Consider the following 26476-nt stretch of genomic DNA (forward strand, 5'->3'; position numbering starts at 1 on the left):
GTACCAAAGAAGGAGAATTCCTTCAGTCCAGTTCTGGATCTAAAAATATTGAATCGTTATGTAAGGATACCAACATTCATAATGGTAACTGTAAGGACTATCCTGCCTTTTGTTCAGCAAGGGCATTATATGTCTACAATAGATTTACAGGATGCATATCTGCATATTCCGATTCATCCAGATCACTATCAGTTTCTAAGACTCTCTTTCCTAGACAAGCATTAACAGTTTTTGGCTCTGCCGTTTGGCCTAGCTACAGCTCCAAGAATTTTTACGAAGGTTCTCGGTGCCCTTCTGTCTGTAATCAGAGAACAGGGTATTGTGGTATTTCCTTATTTGGACGATATCTTGGTACTTGCTCAGTCTTCACATTTAGCAGAATCTCATACGAATCGACTTGTGTTGTTTCTTCAACATCATGGTTGGAGGATCAATTTACCAAAAAGTTCATTGATTCCTCAGACACAGGTAACCTTTTTAGGTTTCCAGATAGATTCAGTGTCCATGACTCTATCTTTGACAGACAAGAGACGTCTAAAATTGATATCAGCTTGTCGAAACCTTCAGTCACAATCATTCCCTTCGGTAGCCTTATGCATGGAAATTCTAGGTCTTATGACTGCTGCATCGGACGCGATCCCCTTTGCTCGTTTTCACATGCGGCGTCTTCAGCTCTGTATGCTGAACCAGTGGTGCAGGGATTACACAAAGATATCTCAATTAATATCTTTAAAACCGATTGTACGACACTCTCTGACGTGGTGGACAGATCACCATCGTTTAGTTCAAGGGGCTTCTTTTGTTCTTCCGACCTGGACTGTAATTTCAACAGATGCAAGTCTTACAGGTTGGGGAGCTGTGTGGGGGTCTCTAACAGCACAAGGGGTTTGGGAATCTCAGGAGGTGAGATTACCGATCAATATTTTGGAACTCCGTGCAATTTTCAGAGCTCTTCAGTCTTGGCCTCTTCTAAAGAGAGAATGGTTCATTTGTTTTCAGACAGACAATGTCACAACTGTGGCATACATCAATCATCAAGGAGGGACTCACAGTCCTCTGGCTATGAAAGAAGTATCTCGAATTCTGGTATGGGCGGAATCCAGCTCCTGTCTAGTTTCTGCGGTTCATATCCCAGGTATAGACAATTGGGAAGCGGATTATCTCAGTCGCCAAACGTTACATGCGGGCGAATGGTCTCTTCACCCAGAGGTATTTCTTCAGATTGTTCAAATGTGGGGTCTTCCAGAAATAGATCTGATGGCTTCTCATCTAAACAAGAAACTTCCCAGGTATCTGTCCAGATCCAGGGATCCTCAAGCGGAAGCAGTGGATGCGTTGTCACTTCCTTGGAAGTATCATCCTGCCTATATCTTTCCGCCTCTAGTTCTTCTTCCAAGAGTAATCTCCAAGATTCTGAAGGAATGCTCGTTTGTTCTGCTGGTAGCTCCAGCATGGCCTCACAGGTTTTGGTATGCGGATCTTGTCCAGATAGCCTCTTGCCAACCGTGGACTCTTCCGTTAAGACCAGACCTTCTGTCACAAGGTCCTTTTTTCCATCACAATCTCAAATCCTTAAATTTAAAGGTATGGAGATTGAACGCTTGATTCTTAGTCAAAGAGGTTTCTCTGACTCTGTGATTAATACTATGTTACAGGCTCGTAAATCCGTATCTAGGGAGATATATTATAGAGTCTGGAAGACTTATATTTCTTGGTGTCTTTCTCATCATTTTTCCTGGCATTCTTTTAGAATTCCGAGAATTTTACAGTTTCTTCAGGATGGTTTGGATAAAGGTTTGTCTGCAAGTTCCTTGAAAGGACAAATCTCTGCTCTTTCTGTTCTTTTTCACAGAAAGATTGCTAATCTTCCTGATATTAGGAAGGTTAAAGCTCATGCAGAAGAGAAGATAGCACAGTCAGTAAAACATGGGGACAAAACATTCTTTAGATATATCAGTGAAAGAAGAAAAAATAAGGTAGGAATAGTAAAATTGAAATCAGTTGATGGTAGAATAATAGAAGGAGATAAGCAGATTGCAGACTGTCTCAATGATTACTTCTGTTCTGTTTTCACTAAAGATTGTGAAGATACAATGTCTACATTAAGGGATGCTACGCAAAATAGAAACAAGCTTAACAGTAATCTTTTTACAGAGGATGAGGTTTTGTTAGCATTATCAAAAATAAATGTTACAAAGGCAGTGGGTCCTGATAATATTCATCCAAGGGTTTTAAAAGAACTTCGATCAGTGCTAACTGTCCCATTAACTGATCTGTTTAATCAGTCACTATTAACAGGAGCTGTCCCAGATGATTGGAAAATAGCAAATGTAATACCTCTTCATAAAAAGGGCAGTAGAGAAGAATCTGGCAACTACAGGCCAGTTAGTTTAACTTCAGTAGTAGGGAAATTAATGGAAAGCCTCTTAAAAGAAAGAATTATGACTTACATAAAGACAAACAATTTAGAGGACCAAAATCAGCATGGTTTTACTTCAGGGAGATCATGTCAGACTAATCTAATTGACTTCTTTGATTATGTAACAAAAGTATTAGACAAGGGAGGAGCAGTTGATGTAGCATATCTAGATTTCAGCAAAGCATTTGACACCGTCCCACACAATAAACTTATTCACAAACTATATCTCCTTGGTCTAGATTCAAAAATTGTGAACTGGGTGGAATGCTGGCTTAAGGACAGAAAACAAAGTGTCTTAGTAAATGGAGTTCATTCAGCAGAGGGGGCTGTTACTAGTGGTGTTCCTCAGGGGTCAGTTCTGGGGCCTGTTTTGTTTAACATATTTATCTGCGATATCAGCAAAGGGCTACAAGGGAAAGTATGTCTCTTTGCAGATGATACAAAAATTTGCAACAGAGTGGATGTTCCAGGGGGGGTAGACAAAATGAGAAGTGATATACAACAATTGGAGGATTGGACAAACGACTGGGATCTAAAGTTTAACACAGCAAAGTGTAAAATAATGCATTTAGGGAAGAAAAATCCAAATGTTAATTACAGACTCAATGACACTTTACTGACAGTTACAGACGAGGAACAGGACTTGGGAATTATTATTTCAGATGATTTAAAACTTAGTAAACAATGTAGTAATGCAGCGAGTAAGGCTAGCAGAATGCTTGGATGTATTGGTAGAGGTATTTGCAGCAGAAATAGTAAGGTTCTTATGCCACTTTATAGATCATTAGTTAGGCCTCATCTTGAGTATTGTGTGCAGTTCTGGAGGCCATATCTTCAGAAGGATATTAACAAACTTGAATCTGTGCAAAGGAGGGCTACCAAAATGGTACATGGTCTAAAAAATAAAACTTACCAGGATAGGCTCAATGACCTAAATATGTATAGCTTAGAGGAGAGAAGGGAAAGAGGTGATATGATAGCAACTTTCAAGTACATTAAAGGGTTTAGTAAAACTGAGGCTGTGGGTATTTTACATAAAATGGAAAATTCAAGAACAAGGGGTCATGAGCTCAAGCTAAAGGGTAGTAGATTCAGGAGTAATTTGAGGAAGCACTTCTTTACAGAAAGAGTGATTGGTTTATGGAATAAACTTCCTCAAGAGGTAGTAGCGAAGCACTTCTTTACAGAAAGAGTGATTGGTTTATGGAATAAACTTCCTCAAGAGGTAGTAGCAACAAACACTGTGGGGGACTTTAAAAATGCATGGGACAAGCATAGGGCTATCCTACGAACTAGATAAGTTTATACTGTTAGGTAAGGTCGGGCAGACTTGCTGGGCCTATGGCTCTTATCTGCGGTCAATATCTATGTTTCTATATTCATTGTTTTGTACAAGCTTTGGTTCGTATAAAACCTGTCATTAAGTCAATTTCTCCTCCTTGGAGTTTAAATTTGGTTCTGGGGGCTCTTCAAGCTCCTCCGTTTGAACCTATGCATTCTTTGGACATTAAATTACTTTCTTGGAAAGTTTTGTTCCTTTTGGCCATCTCTTCTGCCAGAAGAGTTTCTGAATTATCTGCTCTTTCTTGTGAGTCTCCTTTTCTGATTTTTCATCAGGAAAAGGCGGTGTTGCGAACTTCTTTTAAATTTTTACCTAAGGTTGTGAATTCTAACAACATTAGTAGAGAAATTGTGGTTCCTTCATTATGTCCTAATCCTAAGAATTCTAAGGAGAAATCATTGCATTCTTTGGATGTAGTTAGAGCTTTGAAATATTATGTTGAAGCTACTAAGAATTTCCGAAAGTCTATTTGTTATATTTTCCGGTTCTAGGAAAGGTCAGAAGGCTTCTGCCATTTCTTTGGCATCTTGGTTGAAATATTTAATTCATCATGCTTATGTCAAGTCGGGTAAAACTCTGCCTCAAAGGATTACAGCTCATTCTACTAGGTCAGTTTCTACTTCCTGGGCGTTTAGGAATGAAGCTTCGGTTGATCAGATTTGCAAAGCAGCAACTTGGTCTTCTTTGCATACTTTTACTAAATTCTACCATTTTGATGTGTTTTCTTCTTCTGAAGCAGTTTTTGGTAGAAAAGTACTTCAGGCAGCTGTTTCAGTTTGATTCTTCTGCTTATAATTTCAGTTTTTTTCATTATAAGTTTTAAACTTTGTTTTGGGTGTGGATTATTTTCAGCGGAATTGGCTGTCTTTATTTTATCCCTCCCTCTCTAGTGACTCTTGCGTGGAAGATCCACATCTTGGGTAGTCATTATCCCATACGTCACTAGCTCATGGACTCTTGCTAATTACATGAAAGAAAACATAATTTATGTAAGAACTTACCTGATAAATTCATTTCTTTCATATTAGCAAGAGTCCATGAGGCCCACCCTTTTTTGTGGTGGTTATGATTTTTTTGTATAAAGCACAATTATTCCAATTCCTTATATTTATGCTTCGCACTTTTTTCTTATCACCCCACTTCTTGGCTATTCGTTAAACTGATTTGTGGGTGTGGTGAGGGGTGTATTTATAGGCATTTTGAGGTTTGGGAAACTTTGCCCCTCCTGGTAGGAATGTATATCCCATACGTCACTAGCTCATGGACTCTTGCTAATATGAAAGAAATGAATTTATCAGGTAAGTTCTTACATAAATTATGTTTTCTTACTCAAATAATCCCTAAGGAAGGTAAAAGCCACAGTAGAGGCTGTGGCATTATGCTGTAGTGTTTTTAACCAGTTAACTGCTGTTCTTAGCTCCGGTTTGGGCATTAAGGGGTTAATTGGTCTGAAAAATTGTGTGCAATCTTTTCAAAGCATTAAGACAATGTGGTGAAAATTTCATTAAAATCGGTTGATTTTTTGATGTTTTAGTAATAAAGTGTGCACTTTTATTATTTAAAGACACAGTAACGTTTTTGTCAAAATTATTTTTTATTGCATTGAAGTTCTGTCTAACTCTGTCAAACATGTCTGAACCTTCAGATAGCATTTGTTCTGTATGTTTAAAGGCCAAGGCGGTGCCCCCATTAAACTTATGTGTGAAGTGTGCTATAGCGTCCAAACAGCTTAAGGACCGCACAGTCACGCTTATAGATGTAGCCCAAAATGATTCTTTAGCTGAAGGTAGTGAGGATAGTCCACTATCCTCTCCTTCTGTGTCAACACCAGCTATGCCCGCGCCAGCGATGCCCAGTACATCTAGCGCACCGATTCCTATTACTTTGCAACAGTTAGCGGCAGTAATGGATAATTCTCTCGCAGCATTTTTATCCAAACTGCCAGCTTTTCCAAGGAAGCGTGATAGCTCAGTTTTAAATACAGAAGATGAGCAAGCAGACACAGCGGATAATTTATCTGTAGTGCCCTCACATCAATCTGATTTGGCGGTGAGGGAGGGCCTGTCTGAGGGAGAAATTTCTGACACAGGAAAAGTTTCTCAGCAGGCAGAGCCAGATACCATAGCATTTAAATTTTAAGGAGGTCCTAGCTACACTTGATGATTGTGACCCTTTGGTGGTCCCAGAAAAATTGTGTAAGATGGACAAATTCTTAGAGGTCCCAGTACACACTGATGCGTTTCCGATACCTAAGAGGGTGGCGGATATAGTGACTAGGGAGTGGGAGAGACCAGGTGTACCTTTTGTTCCCCCCCCCCCTATATTTAAGAAAATGTTCCCCATTGTTGACCCCAGAAAGGACGCGTGGCAGACGGTCCCTAAGGTATAGGGGGCAGTTTCAACACTAGCTAAACGCACGACTATACCAATAGAAGATAGTTGCGCTTTCAAAGATCCTATGGATAAAAAATTAGAAGGTTTGCTTAAGAAAATTTTTGTTCAACAAGGTTTTCTTCTTCAACCAATTTCTTGTTATTCCTGTAACCACTGCAGCGTCTTTTTGGTTTGAGGAACTAGAAAACTCGCTCCAGAAGGAGACTCCTTATGATGAAGTCATGGACAGAATTCACGCCCTGAAGTTGGCTAATGCCTTCATTACAGATGCCGCTTTTCAGTTCAGTTCAGTTTCAGAAAAATTCAAGTTTTGCAATCGTGGAGCGCAGAGCGCTTTGGCTAAAATCTTGGTCGGCGGATGTGTCGTCCAAAGCAAAATTGCTTAATATTCCTTTCAAGGGTAATACCCTATTCGGGCCAGAGTTGAAAGAAATTATTTCAGATATCACTGGGGGAAAGGGCCATGCCCTTCCACAAGATAGACCTTTCAAAGCTAAAAATAAGTCTAATTTTTGTTCCTTTCGCAATTTCAGGAACGGACCTGCTTCTACCTCTACAGCCACTAGGCAAGAGGGTAACGCATCCCAGCCCAAGCCAGCATGGAAACCATTGCAAAGCTGGAACAAGGGTAAACAGGCCAAGAAGCCTGCTGCTGCTACCAAGACAGCATGAAAGGGTAGCCCCCGATCCGGGACCGGATCTAGTTGGAGGCAGACTTTCTCTCTTTGCTCAGGCTTGGGCAAGAGATGTTCCGGACCCCTGGGCGCTAGAAATTGTCTCTCAGGGGTATCTTCTGGAATTCAAGGACCTTCCTCCAAAGGGAAGGTTCCATAAGGCTCGCTTATCTTTAGACCAGATAAAGAGACAGGCATTCTTACGTTGCGTAGAAGACCTTCTAAAAATGGGAGTGATACACCCAGTTCCAACAGCAGAACAAGGACTGGGTTTTTACTCAAACCTGTTTGTAGTTCCCAAAAAGGAAGGAACTTTCAGGCCAATCCTGGATTTAAAAATCATAAACAAATTCCTCAGAGTTCCATCATTCAAAATGGAAACCATTCGGACAATTTTACCAATGATCCAGGAGGGTCAATATATGACTACCGTGGACTTAAAGGATGCGTACCTGCATATTCCTATCCACAAAGATCACCATCAGTTCCTGAGGTTCGCTTTTTTGGACAAGCATTACCAATTCGTGGCCCTTCCCTTCGGATTGGCCACTGCTCCCAGAATTTTCACAAAGGTGCTAGGGTCCCTTCTAGCGGTGCTAAGACCAAGGGGCATTGCAGTAGCACCTTACCTAGACGACATCTTAATACAAGCGTCGTCCTTTCACAAAGCAAAGGCTCATACGGACATTGTTCTAGCCTTTCTAAGGTCTCACGGGTGGAAGGTGAACATAGAAAAGAGTTCTCTGTCCCCGTTCACAAGGGTTCCCTTCCTGGGAACAATAATAGACTCGGTAGAAATGAAGATCTTTCTGACGGAGGTCAGGAAGTTAAAGCTTTTGAACACTTGTCGAGTTCTTCATGCCATTCCTCAACCCTCCGTAGCTCAGTGCATGGAGGTAATAGGACTCATGGTTGCGGCAATGGACGTAGTTCCCTTTGCTCGAATTCATTTAAGACCACTGCAACTGTGCATGCTCAAACAGTGGAATGGGGATTATGCAGATTTGTCTCCCCAGATACAAATGGACCAGAAAACCAGAGACTCTCTCCTCTGGTGGTTGTCTCAGGATCACCTGTCTCAGGGAATGAGTTTCCGCAGACCGGAGTGGTTCATTGTCACGACCTACGCCAGCCTCTTGGGCTGGGGTGCGGTCTGGGAGTCCCTGAAAGCTCAGGGTCTATGGTCTCGGGAAGAATCTCTTCTCCCGATAAACATTTTGGAATTGAGAGCGATATTCAATGCGCTCCAGGCATGGCCTCAACTAGCGGAGGCCAAATTCATCAGATTTCAGTCGGACAACATGACTGTAGCGTACATCAATCATCAGGTAGGAACAAAGAGTTCCCTGGCGATGAGGGAGGTATCCAAGATAATCAAATGGGCAGAGGATCACTCCTGCTATCTATCAGCAATTCACATCCCAGGAGTGGACAACTGGGAAGCGGATTATCTGTGTCGTCAGACCTTCCATCCGGGGGAGTGGGAACTTCACCCAGAGGTTTTTGCCCAGTTAACTCAACTATGGGGCCTTCCAGATCTGGATCTGATGGCGTCACGTCAGAACTCCAAAGTTCCACGTTACGGGTCCAGGTCCAGGGATCCCAAGGCAACATTGGTAGATGCCTTAGTGGCGCCTTGGTCGTTCAATCTAGCTTATGTCTTTCCACCGTTTCCTCTTCTCCCCCGGCTAGTAGCCAGGATCAAACAGGAGAAGGCTTCGGTAATTCTGATAGCTCCTGCGTGGCCACGCAGGACTTGGTATGCAGACCTGGTGAATATGTCATTGGTTCCACCATGGAAGCTACCTTTGAGGCAGGACCTTGTAATCCAAGGTCCATTCACACATCCAAACCTAGTTTCTCTGCAACTGACGGCTTGGAGATTGAACGCTTGATTCTCGCTAAGCGTGGGTTTTCGGAATCAGTTATAGATACTCTGATCCAGGCTAGGAAGCCTGTCACCAGAAAAATTTACCATAAGATATGGCGGAAATATCTTTGCTGGTGCGAATCCAAGGGTTACTCATGGAGTAAGATTAGGATTCCAAGGTTACTATCTTTTCTCCAAGAAGGATTGGAGAAAGGTCTGTCAGCTAGTTCCTTAAAAGGACAGATATCTGCTCTGTCTGTTTTGTTACACAAGCGTCTGGCAGCCGTGCCAGATGTTCAGGCTTTTGTACAGGCTTTAGTTAGAATCAAGCCTGTCTACAGACCTGTGGCTCCTCCATGGAGTCTAAATTTAGTTCTTCAAGGGGTTCCGTTTGAACCTCTACATTCCATAGATATTAAGTTATTGTCTTGGAAAGTTTTGTTTTTGGTAGCTATTTCTTATGCTAGAAGAGTTTCTGAATTATCTGCTTTGCAGTGTAATTCACCCTATCTGGTGTTTCATACAGATAAGGTCGTTTTACGTACCAAACCTGTTTTTCTTCCAAAAGTGGTTTCCAATAAGAATATTAACCAGGAAATAGTTGTTCCTTCTCTGTGTCCTAATCCAGTTTCTAACAAGGAACGTCTGTTACACAATCTTGATGTGGTTCGTGCTTTGAAGTTTTATTTAAAAGCAACTAAAGGCTTCAGACAAACATCGTCCTTGTTTGTCGTCTATTCGGGCAAGAGGAGAGGTCAAAAAGCGACTGCGACCTCTGTTTTTCTGGCTGAAAAGTATAATCCGATTGACTTATGAGACTGCTGGAAGGCAGCCTCCTGAACGAATTACAGCTCACTCTACTAGAGCTGTGGCTTCCACATGGGCTTTCAAGAATGAGGCTTCTGTTGAACAGATCTGTAAGGCAGCGACTTGGTCTTCACTGCATACATTTGCCAAATTTTACAAATTCAATACTTTTGCTTCTTCGGAGGCTATTTTTGGGAGAAAGGTTTTGCAAGCAGTGGTGCCTTCCATTTAGGTTACCTGACTTGTTCCCTCCCTTCATCCGTGTCCTAAAGCTTTGGTATTGGTTCCCACAAGTAAGGATGAAGCCGTGGACCGGATACACCAATGTAGGAGAAAACAGAATTTATGTTTACCTGATAAATTTCTTTCTCCTACGGTGTATCCGGTCCGCGGCCCACCCTGGCATTTTGGTCAGGTTTAAATTTATTTTTGTAAGCTACAGTGACCACTGCACTGGTCGAATGACTGGGGGGGCGGAGCCTGAGGGGAGCTATATGGACAGCTCTGCTGTGTGCTCTCTTTGCCACTTCCTGTAGGGATTGAGAATATCCCACAAGTAAGGATGAAGCCGTGGACCGGATACACCGTAGGAGAAAGAAATTTATCAGGTAAACATAAATTCTGTTTTTCTTTTCCATGGAATATGGCTCTGACAGGTGTGTTCAGGATATTGTTTCCTCCCAGGTGCAGAACAATTTTCAAATGTTATCTCTCTGTAACTATCACATATTGTTCCTGACCTATTTTTTTTTCTCTCATGTGTTTTTGCTCATAATAGAGGAATTATTTACAGTAAAATGGTTTTAACAGTGAAAATTTTGTTTTTCATCATTATTTTCCTGTTTTTCCACATTTCAATTATTTTTCTGTTTCTCATTACTTCCCTTGTTTGTTTTTTTAGTTACTTTTTCACCTTAATGATAACATCTTATCATATGATATATGCCTTTTTTACTTTGTTTTTACTCTTATTAGAATGATGATGACTTTTCTAACTTGTCATGAATTATAGCACTGATAACATGCATACATGTACTTTGTTCATTTCCTATGTATTTGCTCTCATGATTCTTACATATAAACTGGATTTCTGCTTTCTTGTGGTCTATTGTCACTCTCACAGCTCATACTAAGTAGTATTTCAATAATAAGTGTAGCAGATAATTCAGCGGTTCTCCTTATGATTGGCCTTTTGATTTTGTACCAATAAATAGTTTTGTTGTATCATAATCTTTAATTAAAAGTGCAGTAAAGTTCTGTTATCATATTTGCTGCACTTGCTATCCTTTAATGAAAGGTGGGTTTAGAAGCAGCATTGCACTACTGGGATCAAGCTGAGCCAGTAGCAAGCGACATAGATGTGCAGCTGGCAATTGTGCGTTGCTGATCCTGAACCTACTTTTTCAACAATGAATACCAAGAGAATGAAGTACTTTTTATAAAAGAAGAAAATTGTTTAAAATTGTGTGCTCTATCTGAATTATTAGTTTAATTGTGACTTTAGACTGCCCACTTGTACTTAGTAGTAATAATATTGTTTTTTTAAATCTTTCAGTAAAACTATATTATTAAAAAGTCTTTAGTTTTTAGATTTGGGTAGATCTATTAATCCAATGCGTCTGACTACTAATATTTTAAGGGACATAAAGATTATTTATTGCATTATTCACTGCTCTCCAACAGGAGCTTTTAAAAATGACTTCTGTAATGGCTAAATATATAAATATCCTTTTATGTCTAGGTAGTATTCTACGCAATAAAAAATGGTTTACATAATAAGTATTTTAATATTGATTAAGGAAATTGTTCCTTTTTATATTAAAGGAACACTCTACTTGAAATATTTTATTGTTTAAAAAGATTGATAATTCCTTAATTACCCAATCCCCGGTTTTGCATAATCAACACTGTTATATTAATACACTTTTTACCTCTATGATTACCTTGTATCTAAGCCTCTGCAGACTCTCATATTTGCATTATAGTCAATTAGTGCTGGTTCATGCATAACTTCATGGAAGTGAGCTCAGTTATCTCTATGACACACATGAACTAGCACTGTATAGCTGTGAAAAGCTAATAAAATGCATTGAGATAAGAGACAACCTTCAAGGGCTTAGAAATCAGCCTATGAGCCTACCTAGGCTTAGCCTTCAACAAAGAATACCAAGAGAACAAAGCACATTTGATAATAAAAGCAAATTGGAAAGTTTAATTTTGACTTTACTGTTCCTTTAGTGATATTGTGCTTACTGTTGACTCTAGGAACTGTCAGATCTGCGCCACAATCATGCCAAGCTCAAAAAGCAGCACCATGAAAGAAGTGCAGAACTCACTCATGCCACTCGTCGGATGGAACAGCTGGAGAATGAGGTGAAAAAACTCCGTTTGAGGGTGGAAGAGTTAAAGAAAGAACTGGGGCAGGCAGAGGATGAGGTGAGAGGGGGGTAACTGAGTATCGATAGACATGATTTTAAGCTTTAACAACACTAAAATATGGTTATAGGCAAAGGTTAATCAGCTGCAATATGTTTTCATATACAAGATACCACTAAATCTCTTCCTATTGAATAAAGTGTCTAGCACCCTATTAAATGTACACAGGTTTCGTGGTGAGAGTTCACGAACCATAACATTTAGGATAAATCTCCCTAAACCAGGAGGCAGGCAAAAATGAACAACACATTAATCCCTCACACTTCCTGATTCTCTCAGTTTTTAATTTTTGCCTTCACAGGAGAACAGGCAAATGGTGCACCGCTGCATTCTTTATTTTGAAAGGGGCAATCAAACTGCTGTGAGACATGCAGTCCCCCTCACCTAACCGAGAATAGGGCAGAGGGGTGAATAGGAGTACCAGAGCTAGTGAATGTAATTCTCTTGCAGGAGTTGTTCACCAGCTGGCCGCAAGGGTCACTGGGACTGGTCCTTAGTCATCTACTGCTGCTTCCGTTGACATCAGCGTCGTGAGTTGGAAATTCCTAACTGCGATGGAGCCTCCATACTGAATACGGGTAGGTTCAGTATATGAGTGCTGGGTAAGTATGATCTTTATTTTGAAAGGGGCAATCAAACTGCTGTGAGACATGCAGTCCCCCTCACCTAACCGAGAATAGGGCAGAGGGGTGAATAGGAGTACCAGAGCTAGTGAATGTAATTCTCTTGCAGGAGTTGTTCACCAGCTGGCCGCAAGGGTCACTGGGACTGGTCCTTAGTCATCTACTGCTGCTTCCGTTGACATCAGCGTCGTGAGTTGGAAATTCCTAACTGCGATGGAGCCTCCATACTGAATACGGGTAGGTTCAGTATATGAGTGCTGGGTAAGTATGATCTTTATTTTGGAATAGCACTCTCAGCCCATATTTGGTAGAGTTGTACCAAACAGGTACTTACAAACCAGGGGGACTTTAATTGTGTTACATTTTTTGTGGCATTCTGACAATCAGATTGATAGCTTAGCTGATAGAGAGCTCATCTAACAACCTGGGCACTGGGCGACAGCATTTCCTCAAATATTATTCCCTTATGTTTTTTATTATTAGTCTTCTGGGGCTTTATTATTTTCTTGCGCTGCAACTTATCGCTTTCTGTGTTTGCTGCTTATGGTGTGAGAGGAGTGTTGGGTGGCTGCTGCGCTCTGGAGGAGAGGGGCTTAACTAGCTTTGAGCTGCTTCCTGCCCCCTACTCCTCTCTATTAGTGTTGTGGGCATTGCCTCAGAGCACTCACGGTTCTTGTGCGCTATTAGCAGCTTCTCAGCACCAGACTTTAAAGCGCTAAGATCATGCTTCTCCGCTTCCTGGGAACATTACAGACTGGTGAGATTGATCGGGGGGGGTTGCTGTGGGTGTCTGTTTCTCAGTACTCAGGGGGGAGCTGTCCATCTCCCTGGTTGGATGGATGAAATTCCCCACCTAAGAGGTGGAGAAAAAGATAGGGAAGCAGCCGTCTGATGACCGCTCTTTGATAAATTGTGACTGCAAGTTTTCTTGTGAGAACCTGCAGTCATATTGAGGCGAAGGGCTTGATTTTGCCTTAACAGTTCTCAGTTAATTATATTATACAAGTTATTTATATTTAGGATTTATCATACACTTGGCAGCACTGTTTGCTTTTTTTCCTTTTTATTTTTCCTATCCTACAAACAAGGAGCAGTTCAGAACTGTTGCCACTATCAGTAATCAAACTTTTTCCTCACATGATGCATCAGCAAATATAACACCCCAAACAAAATGCCTACTTTGCAAAATTGTTAAATTTTGCCCTCCAGCGCAATTGTGTTGTGGTTGCACAGAGGGGATTACTAATTCACAACCTGTAATTGAAACTATTCCTGCGCAGGCAACTTGTCCCCCTCCAGTTTGTACATCTCAGGGAGGAAATATGGATTTTTCTCCAAATTTTAAGATCTACCTATATTTTCAGATTAGAGAGGTATTGGTGGTCTTACTGTTTACATGTTGATCACAAGCGTATATCCTTTGGAGGTGTTGTTACAGAGGGGACAGATCAGGGTGCTAGCCCATCAAAGAAGAAGATAGTTGTTCCACTATCTCATGGGGCAGAGTTGGCTAAGTCCTTCTCTGAGGGTGAACTTCTGTCAGATGACCAGAAATCTATTTCTGAATAGATGCCAGAATCTTCCCTTTTTTTCTTTTAAAATTAAAATATTTACTGTCCCTGCTATGTGAGGTTGTAGTTACCTTAGGGGTACAACATCCTCCTGTTGCTGAAGCTCAGCTACAAAACAAATAGATCTTTTGTTTAAACCTAAACCTCCTGAAGTGTTTCTAGTTCCTGAGGCTATCGCTCAGGAATCGGATAAGCCAGGTATGCCGTTTGTTCTGTCTTCTAAATTTAGGAAAATGTTTCCTATTATGGTGTCTTTTTCTGAGGTGTGAGAATGAATTCCCAAAGTGGACGGTGCCAACTCTACTCTGGCTAAGGTCCCATGGACAGGAAATTGGAGGCTTATCTTAGGCATTTTTGCAAGCAGGTTTTTTTTTTTTTTTTTTTTTTTTTTAAACCAGCGGTGAACATTTCATGTGTCTCAGGTGCAGTCACCTTGTGGTGTGATTCTCTTTCAGAGTTGATCGCTGAAGAAACTTCTCTGGAAGAAGTACAATCGACTAAAGATGATCTATGTTGCTCTGCAAGGGTTTGCTGCATCCAGTTTATCTGTGTTTAGTAAGTTTCTCTGTTTAAGTAGAGTTATAGTACAAAGAGAGTTAGAGCTAACAAGAGATTGGCGTAACCAAGGGGGAATATAATTATTTTATATTTGTAAGTTAGACCTTTTAGTAAGAATGTGTGAGAATCTCACTCAGTGTATAGCTTGCCATATGTTTGCATCACTGGAGCAGACACTTCAAGGATCATATGTCTGTGGCAAGTGTAAGCATATTGTCTCTTTAGATACTCGTATCAGAGTTCTGGAGGAATGAATTGCAACACTGCATGATATTCAGACACTTGAAAGGAAATGGATATTACTGAGCAGATTGTTCATGGTTCTAGCAGTGGGAATGGAGATGATTCAGATGGGGAGACTCCGGGATGTAGCTGGGTCACAGTTAGAAGTGGAAGTCAAAGTGAGTGGAAGAGACAGGCCAGTTCTGAGCTGGTACACCCCAACAGATTTGCCAGATTGAAGGAAGATGTTGGGGATATCAGTTCAGGGGTGGCAATGTCAGAGAGGGCTGTTCTGCCTAGTATAATGAACAGTCCTTCAGTCATGGAAGAGGAGCATACTATAGTGAGCAGTTCTTCAGTCATGGAAGAGGTGCATGCAAGTCTTGGCCTAAGGCAGATATATGTTGGTTGTAGAAGACTCTATTATTATGAAGGTTGATAGGATCATAAGAGGACTACGATATTATCAGTATAATTTGAAACTTGGTGGGATGATTCACATGACTGGGCAGTTAACTTAGAGGGTTATACTTTTATTTAGGAGAGACAGGAGTAATAAAAGGGGTGGAGGAATTTGCATGTATATGAAACCTGACGTTAAACTTGCAATAGGGGATATTTATGATTATACAGGTGATAATGTAGAGACCCTGTAGGTTGAGATAAGGAGTGGAGAAAAAAATTAAACTACTAACGCAAACAGAAAAGGCTGATAATAATAATAAAACTACCCCAACTTAAACTGGGCCAATGAAACTAGTAATTCAGCTAAGGGAGATAGATTTTTCTTTTTCAAGATACGATGAGTCCACGGATTTCATCCTTACTTGTGGGATATTGCCTCCTGGTCAGCAGGAGGAGGCAAAGAGCACCACAGCAGAGCTGTATATTTAGCTCCTCCCTTCCCTCCCACTCCAGTCATTCTCTTTGCCTGTGTTAGTAAGATAGGAAAGTTCTTCAAGCAGTGGTGCCTTCCGTTTAGGTTCCCTGTCTTATCCCTCCCGTTTCATCTGTGTACTATAGCTTTGGTATTGTATCCCACAAGTAAGGATGAAATCCGTGGACTCATCGTATCTTGTAAAAGAAAATGAAATATATTCTTACCTGATAAATTTGTTTTTTTTTTACGATACGATGAGTCCACGACCCGTCGTGTTTTTCTGAGACAGGTCTTTAATTTTGTTAAACTACAGTCACCTCTGCACCTTGGCTTTTCCTTTCTCTTCCTAACTTCGGTCGAATGACTGGAGTGGAAGGGAAGGGAGGAGCTATATATACAGCTCTGCTGTGCTGCTCTTTGCCTCCTCCTGCTGACCAGGAGGCGATATCCCACAAGTAAGGATGAAATCCGTGGACTCATCGTATCGTAAAAGAAACAAATTTATCAGGTAAGAATAAATTTCATTTTTTATTTTTTTTTATATGTTCTCAGGGATAACTTCTTGTCACAATTAATAGAGGAGCCAACTAGGAATAAAGCTATATTGGATTTAGTGCTATCAAATGATGCAGATGTAATATCAAATATTGAAGTCAAAGAACATTTGGGTAACAGTCATTATAATATGGTCACATTTGAAATCATTTTCCATAAGCAGTGTCTTAAGGGTTGAACTGCGACTTGATTTTAAGAAAGCAAAATTCAATGATTTAAGGAAATCGTTAAACATAAATTGGGACAAAGTATTCTTTAATAAAAACACAGAGGATAAATGGATAACATTTAAAACTTTGTTAAATAAATATGCCAATCAACACATACCACATGGTTATAAAAGTAAACAAAATAAATCCAAGCCAATGTGGCTAAATAAAAAATGTGTTCGGAGAAATTAGGAAAAAACATAGGGCATTTACATAATTCAAAGAAAATAGTACAGACTCATCTTAACAAATATATAAGGAATGTAACAAATCATGCAAAAAGGAATCAAATTAGCCAAAATTGAAAATGAAAGAATAATTGCATAGTCTAACCCTAAAAGGTTTTTAAGTACATAAATGGCAAAACATCTAAGAAGCACAGTATAGGCACATTAAAATGTGTGGAGGGTAGCATGATTAACAGTGACAGGGAGAAGGCTGAGGTACTAAACCAGTTATTTTCTTCATAATAACCAATGGGAGATACTTTGAAACAAACTGGAACATACAAGCCCATACCATTAACTGGGTTATCTCTAGAGGATATCAGTAAAAAAAAACTATATGATATTTAGGTAAATAAAACTCCAGGCCCTGACGGAATACACCCAAGGGTTTTACAGGAATTTAGCTCTGCTATAGATACACCTCTACTCTTAATTTTTCAAGACTCATTATCCTCAGGCATAGTACCCCAGAACTGGTGAAAAACTGAGGTGGTGCTTCAAAAAGGGAAGCAGGGGCTGATCCAGGAAGCTATAGACTAGTTAGCCTGACTTCAATTGTGGGGAAGATACTTGATGGGATTATATTGAGGAGTATATTCGTGTAAACAAGATTATGAGTTTAAATCAGCATTGTTTTTCTGAGAAATAGATCATGTCAAACTAATCTAATTTGATTTTACGAAAACGTAAGTAAAAATATAGATAAAGGGGAATCGGTTGATGTGATATACTTGGATTTTGCAAAGGCGTTTGATACAGTGCCACATGAGAGATTAATATACAAAATTAAGGGACTGGAAATAGCTGAAAATATTATTCAGCTTCTGAAGAACCACCGGTGGAACATCAATGTTCAAAAGAGCTCTATGTACCCAAACACCAGGGTGACGTTTCTGGGAGTGGTTATAGATGCAGTGTCTACGCACCTGTCTCTTACGTAGAGTCGCAGTAGCAAGTTACAAAAGGCTTATACAGCTCTTTAGGTTGCCGTCTCCCTGACTATTGCTCAGTGCATGGATGGTCATAGGTCTGATGGTGGCAGCTACTGACGTGATTCCTTTTGCAAGATTCCACTTGCACCCCCTTCAGCTATCCATGCTCCGGCAGTGGAATGGAAATTATTCAGACTTGTCTAGATCAATCAGTCTGGATCACAAGACCAGACAATCACATAGATCCATAGTTCTGGGAGCTTCTTTTCTTTGTCCATCTAAGGTGGTAATTACGACAGATGCCAGCCTTTCTGGTTGCAGGGCCATCTGGGGGCCCCCGGAAGGCACTGGGAGTTTGATCACCTCAGGAGACAAGGTTACAGTCAGTGTCTTAGAACTTTGTGTATTTTTTCTGGGGACCTTCAAAGTTGGCCTCTGCTCAAAAAGAAAACATATTTGAGATTTCAGTCAGATAACATCACAACTGTGGTTTGCATAAATCATCAAGGGGAAATCAAGAGTTCTCTAGCCATGAAGGAAGTATCTCACATTCTTCTTTGGGTGCAACACAATAACTGTGTGATCTCAGTTATTCACATTCCAAGAGTCAACAATTGGGACACAGACTTCCTCAGTCATCAGACTTTCTACTCACAGAGTGGTCGTTGAACCGAAAGGTCTTCTCTTCGAACAGGTTGTGGCTCACTGGGGAGACAAGAAATAGACATGATGGCATCTTGTCTAAATCACAAGCTACAAAGATATTTTTCCAGGTCAAGGGATCCTCCGGCTACTCTGATGCCTTGGCGGTTCCGTGGTCTTATTGGCTGATGTACATGTTTCCATCCCTGGTGATGTTTTCCCGAGTTATAGTTCGAATCAAGCAGGAGGAGGCTCCAGTAATCCTTTTTGCTCCAGCTTGCCCACTCAGGACTTGGTATGCGGATCTTATTCTCCTCCGTGGAAGCTTCCGCTATGCCCGGATCTCCTGGTTTAAGGTTCTTTTGTCTATCCAGATTTAAAAAAAAATCATTTGAGAGCATGGAGGTTGAATGTTTAGTCCTTCTCCAACATGTTTTTCTGAGTCTGTTGTGAACACTCTTATTCAGATGAGGAAGCCACTTACGAGGAAGATTAACTACTGTGTTCATAGGATCCTCCAGTTTTTGCAAGATGGTTTGAATAAGGGTTTGTTGGCCAGTTCCTTGAAAGGTCAAATCTCAGCCCTTTCAGTTGTGTACCCTGGGAAACTGGCCAAGTTTCCAGACATTCAGACTTTCATTCAGGCTTTGGTGAGGATTCAGACAGTAGATAGGGTAGCATCTCCTCCATGAAATCTTAACCTGGTCTTGAGATCTTCTAGTTCATCATTGTGAGCCTTTGCATAATGTGAATATTCAGCTTTTATCTTGGAAGACCGTTAATTTCAGCTATCTCGTCATCAAAAAGGGTTTCTGAACTCTTTTTCATCTTGTGAGTACCCTTACCTGGTGTTCCATCAGGAAAAGGCTGATCTCAGGACTCGTGATTTTTTAGCCAAGGTTGTCTCTTCAGTTAACATTAATTAAGAGATTGTCGCTCATAGCACATCTCTTTTGAGAATTTTCTTTCCTAAGATGATGAAAGTCCACAAGATCATCAGATCATTACATTCCCTGTCCAACAGGAGGAGGCAAAACACATTCTTAAGCTCCACCCAATATTCCCAGCACTCTCCTACAGTACTCATTTAATTTTTTGCCTTTATAGGAGTTGCTAGAAATTAGTTGATAGGAGTTCTCTAACCAATCTGAGACATTTTTGCCCTCTAAAAGTGCCTCCTTGACAGAGGGGATGGAAGGAGTTCAGCTGGGAAGTCAAAATATCCCAGTTGGGGATGTCAAAGTCCCCCCCCCCACCAATTGAAATGCAGAATTATCTGCCAATCATCTGTTCTACAGTGAGTTGATTCTTGGAAGATCCTTGGAATTGTGCATGCATTTCCTCGATGGGCCCTAATACTAAATGTAGCGGAAGGTTTTACAGGACAGTGAAGAATTTTGCCTTCTACTGCCCAGCAGCTATTTGCTGCAGCCTAGCATCAAATGTTTCTTTTTTATATACGTTGAAGGTGCTGACAGTTCAGGGGGCATTAGTCTGGGGGGGGGGGTTTAAGTGGTTAACAACTCCAGATCAGTGCAAAGATCATGAGGCATCATGAGTATTCCCTCCACTTCTTCCGAATGGTAGCCATCTTAGAAGCTTGGAAGATGGTTCCCTGCACTTATGGAAGGTGTTAAACATTTTCTATATTTTAGAGTTTTGAATTTTATTACAAATTATAAACGGCTAGATTACGAGTTGTGCGTTAGGGTTAAAAAGCAGCGTTGAGAGGTCCCAACGCTGCTTTTTAACGCCCGCTGGTATTACGAGCCTTGAAGGTACAGGCTCACCGCTCACTTTTTTGGCCAGACTCGGAAATACCGCAAATCCACTTACGTCAATTGTGTATCCTATATTTTCTATGGGACTTGCATAGCTCCGGTATTACGAGTCTGACCAAAAGTGAGCGGTAGACCCTCTCCTGTCAAGACTGGTACCGCATTAGAAGTCAGTAGTTAAGAGTTTTACTCTACAATGCCGTAGCATAAAACTCTTAACAAAAGTGCTTAAAAGTACACTAACACCCATAAACTACCTATTAACCCCTAAACCGAGCCCCCCCCCCCCACATCGCAAACACTAAAAAAAAAATTCACCCCTTATCTGCCAAACCAGACATCGCCGCCACTATAATAAATATATTAACCCCTAAACCGCCGCACTCCCGCATCACAAACACTAGTTAAATATTAACCCCTAATCTGCCTGCCCTAACATCGCCGACACCTACCTACATTTATTAACCCCTAATCTGCCGCCCCCAACGTCGCCGCCACTATAATAAAGTTATTAACCCCTAAACCTAACACCCCCTAACTGAAATATAATTTTAATAAATCTAAATAAAATTACTATCATTAACTAAATTATTCCTTTTAAAACTAAATACTTACCTGTAAAATAAACCCTAAGATAGCTACAATATAACTAATAGTTACATTGTATCCAGTTTAGGGTTTATTTTTATTTTACAGGCAACTTTGTATTTATTTTAACTAGGTACAATAGTTATTAAATAGTTATTAACTATTTAATAACTACCTAGCTAAAATAAAGACAAATTTACCTGTAAAATAAAACCTAACCTATGTTACAATTACACCTAACACTACACTATAATTAAATTAATTACCTAAACTAAATACAATTAATTACAATTTTAAAAAATTATCTAAAGTACGGAAAAAAAATACTAAATTACGGAAAATAATAAAATAATTACAAGTTTTTTAAACTAATTACACCTAATCTAATCCCCCTAATAAAATAAAAAAGCCCCCCAAAATAATAAAAAGCCCTACCCTATACTAAATTACAAATAGCCTTTAAAATGGCCTTTTGCGGGGCATTGCCCCAATGTAATCAGCTCTTTTACCTGTAAAAAAAAGTACAATACCCCCCAACATTAAAACCAACCACCCACACACCCAACCCTACTCTAAAACCCACCCAATACCCCCTTAATAAAACCTAACACTAACCCCTTGAAGATCACCCTCACCCTACCTTGAGAAGTCTTCACCCAATAGGGCCGAAGTCCTCAACGAAGCCGGGTGAAGTGGTCCTCCAGACGGGCAGAAGTCTTCATCCAAGCCGGGAAGAAGAGGTCCTCCAGACGGGCAGAAGTCTTCATCCAGGTGGCATCTTCTATCTTCATCCATCCGGCGCGGAGCGGCTCCATCTTCAAGACATCCGACGCAGAGCATCCTCTTCAAACAACGTCCAACTGAAGAATGAAGGTTCCTTTAAATGACGTCATCCAAGATGGCGTCCCTTCAATTCCGATTGGCTGATAGAATTATATCAGCCAATCGGAATTAAGGTAGAAAAAATCCTATTGGCTGATGCAATCAGCCAATAGGATTGAGCTCGCATTCTATTGGCTGATTGGATCAGTCGTTTGAAGAGTATGTCGTATGTCTTTCACCCTTGTTTAAGCAAAAATATTCTGTTCAGCTGAGATTCTTTTTAATCCTAGACAGGTGTTATCTGTGTCACCTGAGTGAGGCAGGACTCTCATTGTCAGTCTTTAGGGAATATACCCACTCCACTGTAGTTTAGCTGGTGACTGCTATACCTCCTCCAGTTATGTACAGACATTTACTAGCAGTTTTTCCCATGGGCTCCTATATATAGTGACCTTGGGTTTAGGGAAGATATGTTCTATAATTTCACGATAGAGCACATTTGTGCTCTGTTATGGGAAATGATGTGCACTCTGGAGGTAGACAATCCGTCAAGTACTCCTAAGGCTATCACTAATATGTTAGACAAATTATTCGGGTCTGCCCCTAAGCTGCCCATTTCCTTTCCATTGCTTGAATCCATTACAGAACTGGTCTCCTAAGGAGTGGAACAAACCTTATCTCCCTTCTGCTAAGTTTGAGGCTATGTTTTTCCATACCATCCTCTACATTGGTGGTATGGGGAACTTAAAGAGCTATCTCCACTTTAGCAAAGTAGAGTATTATCTCCATGAACGATAGTATATCCTTTAAAAACACAATGGATAGGAAAGGAAAACTTAAGGGTCTTCATTGGCCACCAAAGAATTCTTTAAAATACCTTTATTTTCATAGGTTAGGTCCCAAAAACAAAAGAATGTTTCAAGCCTGCAATAGGCTCTTAGTCATGTACATGACTGAGAGTCTATTGCAGGCTTGAAAGTTGTTCTTTTGTTTTTAGGACCCATTCTATGAAAATAAAGGTCTTTTAAAAAAAATTTGGTGACTGGAGTTTTTATATATACTAGATCAACACCTTCACCGAGAACACTGGTCTCTACACCAGAAGGTGTTATAGATCTCAATGCCTCCTGCTTCAATTACAAGCTACCCCATTACTGAGCCAAGTCTCAGGACAATGAGGGAGAACTGGTTTATGCCCTAGTGGTTCTGTAGTTTACTCTGTATGTCTTCCCTCGATATGTGATGCTTATCAGGGTAATAGCCAAAAGCAATCAGGAGTCTGCATCAGTGATTCCGATTGCTTGTAGAACTTGGTAGATGGCCATCATTCAGATGTCCTCTGGCCTACCATGGTGTCTTCCTCTCAGAAAGTCCCTTCTGTCCCAGGGGTCGTTTTTTTATCAGGACTTTCAGGTGCTAGTTTTGACGGCTTGTTGATTAAACGCCTTATTTTAGTCAACATAGGGTTATGTGATAAAGGGATTGAGACCTTTATTCAAGCTAGGAAACCTGACTATGTTTATTTACCACAAGATGTGGCATGGTGTGCAGTGCAGGGTTATTGTTGGAGATACCTAGAGCCTTGGAGAAGGGTTTGTTTGCCAGTTCTCTGAAGGTACAGATTTTTGCTCTGTCTGGTTTGAATCACAGGAAGAATGCTAAAATTACAGATATTCGGATGTTTGTTCAGTCGCTGTTTCATATTAAACTTGACATTTGTCGGGCTACTGCACCTTGAAGTCTAAATTTCCATCTAAAGGGGAGGAGAGTCCACGGCTTAATTCGTTACTATTGGGAATTAAGGAGGCAAAGACACCCCAGCCAAAGGCTTAAATACCTCCTCCACTTCCCTCATCCCCCAGTCATTCTTTGCCTTTCGTCACAGGAGGATGACAGAGAATTGCTGGAGTTTTGGAGAAGTCTATTATGGAGGGTAGTACTCTTCGCATTGGGACTGGAGTTTTAAGTAGTCCTGTCAGCCTCTCAGTGAGAGCCTGGGCGAAAGTTAGAGTCCGGAGATGCAGGGAGAGTCTTTCTGCGAAACCATTCAGCTCCACAAGCAATCAGCATTGACGAGTTTTGCTACCTTCTTTCTTCACTCAAGTCCATGTCAGGGGTGAGGCTACTAACCTGTCACACTTGAAGGGCCATGTTCCTGTTCCACGGCGTAGATTCTAGTAAGATCGTTTCATTTTTTATTAATATGATAAAATAGAAGACAGGGTCACAGTGTGACGCCTTTTTATCTTTACAGAATCATGGGTTAATATTCCTGGAAAGAGGATTATTGAACAGGGAGGGGTTTATACATGATATTGTTTGTGTCATTGCTGCGTTATGTGCGAGATGAGGCTCTGGAAATGTGTGGAACTTTCAGGTTACTTACGGAGAGGCCATTTTTTGGCACGTTTTTCCTTAGTGCAGGGGCGGTCCTGCCAGGCACTCCATGTGACTGGGTGTGCCTATCTCTCCTTCTCTGTTGACCTGTGACGCAGGAGACGTAGCGGTTTCTATAGAACGGGTCCTAGGAGGAGGTGGTGAGTGCCCCGCCCATTGGCGGTATAAATGTGCCTTTTTGTAAAATAAGTTATTCTAACAACAGCGTAAGCTATGGAGGACTCTAATGCGCTAGAGGGCTCTCCCTCTTTAACAAAGTCTCATTCCTGTGTTTATTGTGAGGAGGTTCTGGTAGATCAGCCTGCTCAACTATGTTCCACATGCCTTGATAAAGTCACAACATCTAAATGTAAACGGATGTCTAGTACTACTAAGCCATCCACCTCTGAGGGTTCTTCTTCCTGTGAGGTTCGTTCCCTGCATTCATCTCCGATTGCACATGCAGCGCCCTGGGGTCCAACCGTTACTCTTTCAGGAGAGATTTGTTGGCTTTCAAACTTTGCGGACCAACTGGAATCAGCGGTTTCAAAAGTGATCCATGCCTTACCACTTTCTGCTAAGCACAAGCGTAGGGTGTATCATGGTGGCCCGGCACAGGGTTTGTCTTCACCGATGGAAGATCCAGAGGCTCTATACGATGACGCGGCCCGCTCTGACTCTTTGGAGGAGGCCTCTTCTGGGTCGGAGTCCGTGTCATCTAAACCTCCGGCTGTGGAGGAGCCTGGTTATAGGTTTAGGATGGAAAATTTGCGTTTTCTGCTGCGGCAAGTGCTTGCTACTCTGGAGGTTCCGAAACCTAAGATCCCGGAGGAACCTGCGATTCCTAAGCTTGACAAGGTATACGAGGACAGGGTAGAGCCTCAGACTTTCCCGATTCCCGTTAAGATGGGAAATATTATTAAGAATGAATGGGAGCGATTGGGTTCGTCCTTTTCCCCTTCTTCTTCTTTTAAAAAACTGTTCCCCGTTCCGGACTCTCAGCTTGAACTGTGGGGGACCATTCCTAAGGTGGATGGGGCTATCACTACGCTTGCGAAGCGGACAACTATTCCCCTCGAGGATAGTTCGTCGTTTAAAGAGCCCATGGATAAAAAGCTGGAAAACATGTTGAGAAAGATGTTTCAGCACACAGGATTTGTTTTTCAGCCAGCAGCGGCTTTTGCGGCGGTCGCTTTAGCTGCAACATATTGGTGTGAATCCCTGTGTGATATGGTCGAGGGGGAGACCTCCATCGACGAGATACAGGAGAAGATTAAGTCGCTGAAGGTCGCCAATTCTTTCATTTGTGATGCCAATATGCAAATTATTCGCCTGAATGCGAAGGTGTCAGGTTTTTCTGTTTTAGCGCGCAGCGCTCTGTGGCTAAAATCTTGGTCTGCGGACATGACCTCTAAGACGAGGCTGTTGTCCCTACCTTTTCAGGGGAAGATCCTGTTCGGTCCAGGATTGGATTCGATCATTTCCACGGTTACGGGAGGCAAGGGAGCTTTCCTACCACAGGATAAAAAGGCTAAGCCTAAAGGATCTACTTTTCGTCCCTTTTGTGCGGACAAGGCCCAGCGAACCCACTGCGAAAGTGGACTAGCCCAAGGGATCTTGAAAGCCGGCTTAATCTTGGAACAAGTCTAAGCAGAGCAAGAAGCCCGCCGATATGAAATCGTTATGAAGGGGCGGCCCCCGATGTTTTCAGGACATGTAGGACCCTTGGGTTCTAGAGGTTGTCTCCCAGGGTTATAGGATAGGGTTCAGATCCCTTCTGCCCGAGGGCAGATTCCTCCTGTCAAACCTGTCTTCAAGACCTGTTATGAGATTCTTTTTTTCAGGATATGATGTTATCATATATCACTTTTCAGCAAGGAAATGACTGACACATTACACAGGTTTTCACAATCTTATAATAACAATGATGGTTTATTCCGCAACATAATCATGGAAACAAAATACCACAAACCACTATTCATACTTATAACACTCTATGCAATTGCACTGCTTATATAAACAATTCTAGATACAATTATCTATACAGTTTTCAGTTACATTTAGTTGCCTGCGCAACGACTGATAACAATCTTATGTTGTATTACCACTAAAACAAGTCTAGCTAGTTTTATACCTAGAAATTAATACATCACCGTGATCTCTGTTTGCATTATCCTATCCTGCCGCTTCTGGGGCGCAATGGGAGGGGACATCTGGGCAATCTTTGGACCAGGAGAAAAACAGGCGATCAGCGGGAAACAACACTGAGGATGCGTCCATCCACAGGCCCCAAAAGTACACTCAATACACACACCAAAAATACACAGACGCTCAGACACTCAGACTCTCAGACATCAGACATGACACGATCAGATTGCCTAGATGTACCCCTCTTTATACTGTTCACTTGTGTAACAGTTTTGGCGCAACTCCACAGATCCTGAGACCGCTCCCTCTGAGATTGGCCGTGGCCCAAGACATCTGGCCAGTCTGTCTTAGCCTCAACCAAGCTTATCAGGGCATGCCCAGGTACTATCTCTGACGTATTCCT

The 26476-nt window shown here is 41.3% G+C and overlaps 1 protein-coding gene across 4 annotated transcripts in view; it reads left to right on the top strand.

The window, feature by feature from the left end:
• Nucleotides 1-26476, top strand: part of CCDC102A (coiled-coil domain containing 102A) — a 365633-nt gene that overhangs the window by 263504 nt on the left and 75653 nt on the right. For all 4 annotated transcript variants that reach the window (XM_053702750.1, XM_053702734.1, XM_053702742.1 and 1 more), the window contains exon 7: nucleotides 11772-11942. In XM_053702750.1, coding sequence (XP_053558725.1) covers nucleotides 11772-11942 — 171 coding nt within the window. The remainder of the gene's footprint in view (nucleotides 1-11771; nucleotides 11943-26476) is intronic.

This window comes from Bombina bombina, chromosome 1 (assembly GCF_027579735.1).
Source record: "Bombina bombina isolate aBomBom1 chromosome 1, aBomBom1.pri, whole genome shotgun sequence".
NCBI lineage: Eukaryota > Metazoa > Chordata > Amphibia > Anura > Bombinatoridae > Bombina > Bombina bombina.